The sequence below is a fragment of the Equus przewalskii genome, chromosome 1, assembly GCF_037783145.1.
Source record: "Equus przewalskii isolate Varuska chromosome 1, EquPr2, whole genome shotgun sequence".
Classification (NCBI taxonomy): Eukaryota; Metazoa; Chordata; class Mammalia; order Perissodactyla; family Equidae; genus Equus; species Equus przewalskii.
Window position 1 is genome coordinate 167,997,728 of NC_091831.1, and position 11,344 is coordinate 168,009,071.

Below are 11,344 nucleotides of genomic sequence, written 5' to 3' on the forward strand. Positions count from 1 at the left end.
AAAGAGAGATGAGCTCACACTTCATTTTCTCTTTTCTCTGTTATGAGACAGAGACCATTTCCATCACCCCAAAAGTTCCTTTAACACCTTTACTGCCAGTCCCCAACACCCCAAGGCAACTACTTTCTTTCTTTGTTTCTTTTTTGTTGAGGTAACATTGGTTTATAACATTATATAAATTCCAGGTGTACATCATTATATTTTGATTTCTGTGTAGAATACATCATGTTCACCACCCAAAGACTAATAAGGCAACTACTTTCTGACTCTTACCACCACAGATTAATTGTGCCTGTTCTTCGACTTCACAAAAACGGAAAAAGACACAGTATGAACTCGTTTGTGACCAAGTTTTTGTTTAATAACATTTTTGGAGATTCATCTACGCTGCTTTGTTATCATTGTTATCGACGTCTTTATTTCTACCTAGTACAATTGTTGGGTCATAGGGTTGATGTACCTTCACAACTTTATAAGAAATCTGCAGGCTCTTAATTTTTTATTTTTAATCATAAAATATTTTAAAACAAGTACATTGATTTATGTCTATCATTTACTTCTGCTGATAAATTATGTCAATAAATCAGTTTATTTCCATTTTTATGTTATTGAAAAGTACAATAAACACTCTACATATTTCTTTGTGTATAACTCCAATTAAAATTCTAATAGAACTTGACAGGCTGACCTTAAAATTCATATCAAAGAGTAAGAAAAAGAAAAAACAGACATTTTGGAATAACATGAAGATTAAGAGAAGCTAACAAATATCCAAACCTTAAAATGCAGTATTCATAACTGACTATAAAAATCAGCTCCCTCTACCTATTCCATGCACACAAAATAAATCCCAGCTGGACTGAAGTCCAAAATGTAAAAAGCAAAACTGTAAACCTTACAGGTCTTTATGATCTTAAGTAAAAAAATGTGTCAGGGGGCTGGCCCCGTGGCCGAGTGGTTAAGTTCGCGCGCTCTGCTGCAGGCGGCCCAGTGTTTCGTTGGTTCGAATCCTGGGCGCGGACATGGCACTGCTCATCAAACCACGCTGAGGCAGCGTCCCACATGCCACAACTAGAAGGACCCACAACAAAGAATATACAACTATGTACCGGGGGGTTTTGGGGAGAAAAAGGAAAAAACAAAATCTTAAAAAAAAAAAAAAATGCGTCAGGTATTACACAAAAACACAAACCGCAAACTGACTACATTAATTTAAAACGGTAAACGAATAAGTTACAGACTGGGAGAAGATATCTGCAAGACATGGAACCACAAAAGAATAATACTAAAAATATATAAAAGATGAACAAATCAGTAAGAAAATGACAAATATCAAGTAGAAAATGGGCAAAGATTATGATTAGGTGATTTATGGAAGGAGAAACTTGGCCCATAAATCTATGAAAAAAGATTCTCAATCAAGGAAATAAAACAATGAGAGACTATTTCCTATCTATCAGATTGGCAAAAATTATTAAGTATGATAACATACAATGTTGGGAAGACGCAGTGAAACAGAAACATGCTGTTGGTGGGCATGTAAACTGGCATCACCACTCCGGAGAGCAATCTGGCAGCACCCTGTGAGGGGAGATATCATGCCTCATGACCTAGCGAACCAGCTTTAGGGTGTCTTCCCTGAGGCCAGTCTCACATGCTTATTCTATGAAGGAAAATATTCTGAGGACAATGTTTCAGATAAACATTACATGCTAAAGGAGAAATTCTGAAAAGTTACTGACTGTCACTCTAGGAATTATGTAGGTGTTTTAGGCCCTTACCGTCAACAGGAAGTTGGGAGGCAAATTCGGAAGGCAAAGTTAAGAGAGCAAAATCCTGAAGCGCAGCAAGCCAGAGCCGACTGAGCGTGCCCAGGTCTGTGTGGACTAGGTCAAGCAGACCGTCTGATGAACAGGACCCGTTTCTGACACTCTCTTCTGAACAGGTGGTAGTCTTCAAAGGTTGTCTGCAGTTTTTATGTCTTTCTACAGCAATTATGTAGACCTGTTAAAGGTTAATTTGTAAATAGGAATATCTTATACCCACTGAAAAGGTGCTATAATATTTTTATCTTGCTAAGGAGGTCGACTTACCTTTAAGTGAACTGGACTTGAAATGCACTATGATACCAAGAAGGTACACGTGTAACCACACACACAAAACTGGGGTAGAAAGATCCAAAAGTATTACCTTCAATGAGATATGTGAGGGATAACAAATACTTGGCAAATATGCTGCCACTCTGCATTTTACAACCATGACAGCTCTAACTAATGACCCAGCACTCTTTCTCACTAAACCTAGTTAGTATAATCCACCTCACCTTACGGCTTCAGGTGGCCATCTCTGAACTGCAATAAGCTGAAATACTGAAAATATCTTCTTTCAAAGTTGCCACTAAATCACTATAGAAGTTTACATAGATTTAATGTGGACTGTTTACAGGACTAACTATATGTTAAAATATTTAACATAGTACATAACACGGACTGCCCCTTTATCTATAACTGTAAAATCCAAAAAGCTCTGAAAAATTTCAGTTTGTGGGAAATTAACCTGGTGGCAAAACTGACTAAATTTATGTGAGGCTATTTCTAGCCTATATCCAACACAGTGTGAATATTCAAAAATTTTACTACAGATATTATTAATGTTATTTTTTTACTTTTTATTAAGATTTTAGTTTTCCTTTTTCTCCAAATCCCCCTGGTACATAGTTTTATATTTTTAGTTGTGGGTCCTTCTAGTTTTAGCATGTGGGATGCTGCCTCAGCAGGGCCTGATGAGAGGTGTCATGTCCGCTCCCAAGATCCGAACCAGCAAAACTCTGGGCCACCTAAGGGGAGCGTGTGAACTTAACCACTCGGCCACAGGTCTGACCCCTAATGTATTTGATTATAGATTCTATGGTATTGCCCTGGAATTCCTGGATGGATACATGAAATATGCACTGTATTACTTTTTGAAAATGTCCCAAATTCTGAATTCCAAATATATCTGGCTCCAAGGATTTCAGATTGTGGATTACGGACTTCAATTATACAGAACTTGTTGGTCAGTCATTATCTTTATTAAGGAGAGAATAGGAGGAGGTAATGGGCTTAAGCAGGAGCCCAGAGATTCAAATTATTATAAAGAACACTGTAGAAGCAGAGAATTATTTGTAAAATAGGTTAAAGAGATTACAGAATTTGTTTGTTCTACTAAAAGCGTATGTTTAAAAGCATACAGAGTTGGCTATTAAAGATCATTAGCTCCAGCTTATTAAATCTAGGCAGAACTACTTCCTAACCAAGGTTTGTTAACCCTACCTGATGACAAATATAGGTATTCTACAATCTTCAGGTTTTAATCAGCTCCAGTGGAGGAAACTCTCTTACATATTGTTTAATTCTCTCAGTTGTAATCTGAGACTATACACCTTCATTAAAATGACATATGAACGCACACCGGCCAAGTGTGGTAGCTCCTGGAGCTAGATGATGAGTATATGTGGGTTTACCACACTATTCTATCTACTTTCATATATGCTTGAACATTTCCACAGTAAATTACAAAATGATACAGCTTTCTCCCTGATTAGAAAATAAAGGTTAAACATATTCCTATAAAATTTCCTTAATCGTAGAAAAGAAAATGACTATTATTTCATATTCAAAAGTCATTCTTTGAAAGAGCATTAAAAAAAAATTACAGTGGTTATAGAGTTGATAGAACATACAAGCAAACCCACATTTTCAATAATTCAGATTTCAATAAAAGTTGATTTTCATTGGCTATTATAAAGTCTCTCTGACTCATGAGGTACCCTGCTTAAAGCAGTAGATAACAGACAATGGAGGATACTTCAGAATGCTTGGCCAAAATATCAATTAACATATAAATAAATCTCATGTTGAAAGTCTTTTACTAACCTTAAAAATGAACTTGAGTTTTAAATAGTTAATTTCAGTTTATGGCCTGAGGTGTTTACTAACAACTTCCAAAATCCCAGTTATAAGTTGAGAGAAGCACTAACCTCCGCCCAGGCTTTTAGCACAGCTAAGATCTCCATGGTGGAAGCACTTTCATTATATAAGTGACTTAGAGCTTCTTTTCCAGCCTGTATTTTTGTTAATGATGAAACAAGCAACTGATGAACTCTCCGAAGATCATTAAGGTCACTTACAACTCCACTTGCTATCCAGGCACTGCAAACCTGGTTTTTAAGAAAATCAAAAGTTAATTAATTAATTAATTTATTTTTTGAGGAAGATGAGCACTGAGCTAACTACTGCCAGTCCTCCTCTTTTTGCTGAGGAAGCCTCGCCCTGAGCTAACATCCGTGCCCACCTTCCTCTACTTTATATGTGAGACGCCTACCACAGCATGGCTTTTGCCAAGTGGTGCCACGTCCGCACCCGGGATCCGAACCGGCAAACCCTGGGCCACCGAGAAGTGGATGTGCAAACTTAACCGCTGAGCCACCGCACCAGCCCCTCAAAAGTTAATTGAAAGACTATAAATATCTCCCTTGTGAGTTCAGTAGAGCTCATCCACATCTTAGGAATCTAGTCACTGAAATCATCTTGCTGTAAGAAACTCAATGGATGTTGGTGATGACAGTCAAAGCCAGTATTTCAAAAGGGAACGAAGTCTGAGGTTGAAGCAAGGAAACCAGTGCTACTAAGTATATAAACTGAAGAGTCTCAGATGTTATTAGTAGGGAGAAATTAAGCCACGAAAGGTACCACTTTATAAACATCTGGATTACCATTTGAATTAAATCTCCAATCTTGATTATTTCATCTTATTATTTTAAGATTTTATTTTTCCTTTTTCTCCCCAAAGCCCCCTGGTACATAGTTGTATATATTTTCAGTTGTGGGTACTTCTAGTTGTGGCATGTGGGATGCCGCCTCAGCATGGCTGATGAATGGTGCCATGTCTGCACCCAGGATCCGAACCAGTGAAACCCTGGGCAGCTGACGCTTAACTACTCGGCCACGGGGCTGGCCCCCTCATCTTATTATTTTAAAATCAGATATTGTATGGTTAATTAACAAAACTGTTGAAAGATAAAAACCCTAACATTTAAAATCCCAATGAAGATTTTGATTCTTTTGAAGGCAAGATATTAAAAAATAAAAAATAAAAAACCCCCATCATTAATAAGTCTCCAATGCAAAAAGTTTACTCAATTACCAAGGGCTGTGTACAGTTTTCCCTGGAGTCACAGTATTTCCTTTTCTAAAGAAAACTTATTTTTATTCTTCCATCTATTTATTCTGTTCCTGTCTCATTTTACAAAAGATTTCAAGTGGCTTACAGCACGAACACATATAATAAAGTGATGATAAATTAGAGACCTGGCACAAAATTTAATACAGTTCTCTGAATACTGAAGATATTCAAACATTTCCTAAAGACAACTGAATAAAAGAAAGTTGAAAGAACTGACAAAAATTAGTTTATTCCATTATGTTTATAATTAATTTGATTCAAGTCAGTTCTGCTTTTAATTATTTCAGGTCATTTAGGGCTGGATATCAATATCAAGATTTGATAACCACCCCTGGAAAAGCAACTGTTTAAAATTGTCTATTATAGGGCTCTTAAATATATGAAAAATATTCAATCTCACTTGAAATACAAATCTAAACTATCCTGAGATATCCTTTTTACTCTATCACAGACAAAAATCTAAAAGTCTGAACACAGGGGCTGGCCCTGTGGCCGAGTGGTTAAGTTTGCACACTCTGCTGCAGGTGGCCCAGTGTTTCGTCAGTTTGAATCCGGAGCGCAGACATGGCACCGCTCATCGAGCCACGCTGAGGCAGCATCCCACATGCCACAACTAGAAGGACCCACAAGTAAGAATATACAACTATGTACCAGGGGGCTTTGGGGAGAAAAAGGAAAAAAATAAAATCTTTAAAAGTCTGAACACAGATACAAAGAACAGACTGGTGGTCACCAGAGGGGAAGGGGCCAGGCGGAGGGCAAAAGGGGTAAAGGGGCACATATGTACAGTGAGAGATGGCAACTAGACTTTCAGGGTGAACACGATGCAGTCTATATAGAAACTGAAATATAACGATAAGTACACCTGAAATTTACAGAATGTTATAAATCAATGTGACCTCATGAAAAAAACAAAACCAAAACTAAGATGGGTAAAATTTTGACTAGTAGAAACAGAAGCATAGGGAAGGGGAGCCCCTAACATTTCTGGATCCTGGGGTAAGAATACAAACAGACCCCCATACCTTATGTCTTAATATTTTAAGTCATAAGTCAAACTAACAGACTGTTAGATAAAATGTGTACTATTTTAAAGTTATAAATCAAGCTAACAAATACTAAATAAAATATGCTCTATCCTTTCACCATAAAAAATATCAAAAAGTTTGACAACTCACAATGTTGCTGCGAATGTGGGACAATGGGTAGTTGTATACATTGCTGGTAGTACTTTAAATGAGTAAACCCCTAAAATATACTCTTTAACCTAGCAATTCAATCTTGGAGAATTTATGTCACATATATGCTTGCACCCAGTGAAGTGATCTACGTAGAAGGTCACTCACTGCAGTACTGTTTATAATAGCAAAAGATGAAGAAAACCCATATATCCATCACTGGTTAAATAAATCATGATATATCCATATATTAGATTACTGTGTAGCTATATATACAAAAGGAAGAGGAAGTTGTCCGAATTTAAAAAGTAAAGGAAAAGGAACAGCCGAGATTAATGATTAGACAACTATAATGTAGAATCTTGGAATCAAATACTAACTGGAGAACTGCTTCCTAAGAAAGGGTTTCACTTCTTAAGCTTTGTCTTTTTAACCATTTACCTGACATGCTTTGGCAGTGACATCAGGTGGCGTCTCTGAAGTAAAGGCTGGTCTAAGTGCTGCTCCTACCTGGCAGGAGAGTATACGACACATCAAGCATCAATAAGTAAGACAGCACAAGCAAACTCTCTTTTTAATATTATTTTGTTTTTTGCTTTTTCTCCCCAAATCCTCCAGTACATAGTTGTATATTTTAGTTGTGGGTCCTTCTAGTTGTGGCACATGGGATGCCACCACAGCATGGCCTGATGAGTGGTGCCACATCCACACCTAGCATCCGAACTGGTAAAAGCCGGAGACGCTGAAGTGCAGCATGTGAAGTTAACCACTAGGCCACGGGCTGGCCCCTTTTAATATTATTTTAAACTTATTTATTTATGATAGCTATTCTGGACATTTTTTTTTTTTTTTGAAGAAGCTAACTACTGCCAATCCTCCTCTTTTTGCTGGGGAAGACTGGCCCTGAGCTAACATCCATGCCCATCTTCCTCTACTTTATACGTGGGACGCCTAACACAGCATGGCTTTTGCCAAGTGGCGCCATGTCCGAACCGGGGATCTGAACCGGAGAACCTCAGGCCTCTGAGAAGTGGAAGGTGTAAACTTAAGTGCTGAGCCACCAGGCCGGCTCCTGGACATCTGTTGTTTTTGTCTGCCCCGTATATCTTCCCCTGTTTTTTGGATAACAGCATCCCAATTTCCCTTTAGAGAATCTTCTCTCTCCCCAATGCTTAGCCCATATTTTGCTATGGAGCTTACAGCACCACCTGGTTCCAGGGACACACGCCGGGACAATGAAAGTGCTCCTTAAGACTTTTGCTGGGAGTACTGGTAAAGAGGCACTGTCTCTTTATAAGCCTCTGGGTGCCAAGCAAGCCATCTTGCTTCCACTTGGAGAGAGCAAACCTGAGAATAAAGCCAGTGTAGAAGAACGTAGAGCCAACTAAGATTCCTGAAAACAATCTTCCTTTTCTGCTTAAGTGAGCTGTAATTCTATTTCAAGCATTTGCAATTTTAAGAGGGCTAAAAATATAACAGAGCTCCCCTTAATTAAACAGAATTACAATATTTTATTCTAGTATGATAGTTCCATATAAGTAACTCTAATACCTTCCTTTTGCTCTAAGCGTATATTGGCATTACCTGCTAGGAAGGTGTGGTGGAGACTGCTAAGTGGTGAACTGCTCTGGTCTCCCTAACTGCTAGCCATTAGAAGCTGCCTATGGATCAAACTGAGAGGTAATCCTGGAGGATTACATGTGATGTGCGTGAATTAACGAGATGACTGCTATCTTCCTCGTTCTTCCTAGATTGCTCAATGCACCAAACATCAGTTAAAAAGATTACAGACCCACTAACAGAAACCTGAATTCTTTACTAAGTCCAGCAGAAAAAAAAAAAAAGAAAACAAAGGAGGTTACATCTATTCTAGGAGTAATGATCTGAAGAAAAACACGCATGTAGCCTAGTGGAATATTTAGTAATGACTTTGTCTTATCTTAAGCTTATTCAGATATGTTGTAAAGAACTGACTTACCAAAGTCCTTTATTCCCCTGAATTAGCAAGAAGGTTTTAATTATGAAAATTAACCTTTAATGTTATAAAAGACCTCTTTTATGTACCATTTTGCTTTACTCGAAGATTTCTTCTTTAAACATAGGCATCTTCTATATACTGACTATAGTGGTGACATATTAGCAGATATATGCTCACTTATGTATTAAGAGGTGATATGCCAATTAGTTTCATAGACTTTTTATCTGGGTGTTTAATAATAAAATTCTCTAAAGGAAAGTGCTTACATTGGCTTGATACTGTTCCAGAATCACGTGACCTGGAAACTCTGGTTCTGGAATAGTTGCAAATCGCCGAATAACAACTAACAGTGTTTCAAGGCCAGAAAGACGGAGCTGGTCACTGTGATCTGTGGCAGCCATAAAAGCCATGCGAATTAAGTCGGCAAGATGTAGCACCAAAAAGTCATCTACGAGATTAAAACAATCTTATCAAAAAGAGAATATGCCAGAACTAAGATTTATGTTAAGTGATAATTTCTCCTTTTAATTTCATAACCAAGACTTTCTTTTAAGTACCTCTGATTTGATTTACTATTTTCTTTTAGTTTGTTAAATACACACTTTAAAGCTGGATCTACTGTACCACTGCAAATACTCACACAAAAACCATCCCAAAGCAAATAATAACACAGCTATTCAAAAACCAAAGGCTGAATTAGCATCCTTTAAAAGAGTGCTAATAATACCTTCAATAAAACCTTTGTTCACTTTCTGATAAAAGTACATTAGAAGGTACTTAAGAGACTGGGTTTTGATGAATTGGGCAGTAATTTATTATTCTCTTTATGTCAAATTGAAGCTAAAAGATTTAATGTTCCTTTTTTGGGAGGAAGATTAGCCCTGAGCTAACTATTGCCAATCCTCCTCTTTTCGCTGAGGAAGACTGGCCCTGCGCTAACATCTGTGCCCATCTTCCTCTACCTTATACGTGGAACGCCTACCACAGCATGGCTTTTTGCCAAGCAGTGCCTTGTCCGCACCAGGGATCCGACCCGGCGAACCCTGGGTCGCTGAGCAGCAGAATGTGCGAACTTAACCGCTGCACCACTGGGCTGGCCCCTAATGTTCCTTTTTAAAAAAATGTTTTATGTGGTTCTTTATTTATATGGACTGGATTATCTTATTTTTGCATGTCTTGCCACACATACAAACGATAGGAATATATAAAACATTTGTAGCTATAAAATTATAAATGAGAATTTCTTTTATTCCTACAACACACTCTTTGGTATAAATAATTCTACCAGAGAGAGACATAAGATAATCATTTAACAATGTTCCAACAATACAATGTTCAGGGGTACAACTAACCTTTACCTAAAATATGTTTGAGACTAACTAAAAGATTTGTTATAGGTCACACTGAAGAAGCCAACTCATCTTAGCAAGCATCAATTACAATTTTAATTGGGAGCATAGGAATCAGTAAGCATCTATGATATACTCATTTTATACTCATCATTATCTAGCACAGTGCTCTCCTCACCAATAAGAGACTCAATAAATGCCCGCTTAAAAAATCATTAAAACAGAGAGAGATACTTAAAATTCATACTCTCCCACTGGCAATAGCAACATTTTGGTTTATAATTCCTTTACCTGATAAAGAATATTTCCAAGGCATTTAGATATGTGCATTGTGTCTGAACATATGTGCTTAAATGAATTTTAAAAATTAGACATCAAATCATAGTACATACAGCTATCTAAGTAAAAATGACAAAACAATGATAAAAGGTCAAAATGGTCTTACATCCAGGTTTATTTTACACTGAGATAAGCTCAAATGTTTTCCAGGTAACATCCAAGAAACCAAAATTATCTATAAACAAAATTGCTTTAAGTTACAAATCAGAAAACAAAGTTTGGGAACTAGCTAATACTGCATATACTACTTTCCAAGAACATGATTATTCTCTATAAACTTAACTCACGGATATGTTCATTAAACAAAAGTGAATGCTAATTTAAGAAGCTTTATCATTAAAAATGCATTGAAACATTAAAAATATACTAAATTTACAGCTTATATATTGTAGTCAAGTTTCATAACTGATTTGGAAGAATAAAAACTACCTTTTAGTTTTACTTTTTAAAGCAATATTAAAAACACAAGCAGACAGCATTTCTACGTATATCATTTGGTCTTTTCATTAGTGTGCCACTTACTTCTTTTTTTTTTTTTTTTTTTTTTTTTAAAGATTTTATTTTTTCCTTTTTCTCCCCAAAGCCCCCCGGTACATAGTTGTGTATTCTTCGTTGTGGGTTCCTCTAGTTGGTGCCACTTACTTCTTGAATCCCTTTTTCTCATTTCTTGTGCTAAAGCAAGGTCAAAATGTGCGCTGTGTGCGTTCCCACACTGGTTAATTATCCTACAGACACATTCAGCAGCAAAGACTCTAGTAGCCCATCGGGGATTGGTGAAAGGACGGGATCTGTCGTCATTTCTCATGGTCAGAACTGAGGCATCATCCCCTTTATCTCCTTCCTCTTCTTGCATTGCATCCACACAAGTTACAGCCGTAAAATCTTTTATCAAGGGAGAATACATGTAATTACAAACAATTAGAAGATGTATTTATAAAGAAACACAAATGACTTCCAATTCAGACTAGAATTACTGTTAATCAATCATACACCTTTTAGCAACATAAAATAATCATGTCTAAAAACTGCAGATAACACTGGTATCTGAAGAAATGCTTTGCGAGCTGTTACAGGTAAAAGTGATAAAGTTGTCAAATTATATTCAAAGTGAAAACCTGAACACGATACTAGATACTACGATATTTATCAATCCCCTGTATGTATGTAGATGGACATACTTAAGGAAGCTCAAAATTCTCTAGTAGTGAGTGTGGTGGACTGCATTAGGGGTGTTGTTTTAAACACTGGGGACTTGAATGGATTTAAGAAGGTTCCTG

At 37.0% G+C, this 11,344-nt stretch overlaps 1 protein-coding gene across 19 annotated transcripts in view; it reads right to left on the reverse strand.

The window, feature by feature from the left end:
* Positions 1 to 11,344, reverse strand: part of HEATR5A (HEAT repeat containing 5A) — a 99,482-nt gene that overhangs the window by 16,148 nt on the left and 71,990 nt on the right. For 15 of the 19 annotated variants that reach the window (XM_070587316.1, XM_070587332.1, XM_070587295.1 and 12 more), the window contains 5 exons: positions 10,710 to 10,949; positions 8,646 to 8,827; positions 6,843 to 6,911; positions 4,019 to 4,198; positions 1,782 to 2,004 (listed from right to left, as the gene is read on the reverse strand). In XM_070587316.1, coding sequence (XP_070443417.1) covers positions 1,782 to 2,004; positions 4,019 to 4,198; positions 6,843 to 6,911; positions 8,646 to 8,827; positions 10,710 to 10,949 — 894 coding nt within the window. The remainder of the gene's footprint in view (positions 1 to 1,781; positions 2,005 to 4,018; positions 4,199 to 6,842; positions 6,912 to 8,645; positions 8,828 to 10,709; positions 10,950 to 11,344) is intronic. The other 4 variants (XM_070587392.1, XM_070587385.1, XM_070587374.1 and 1 more) reach the window with 1 other exon arrangement.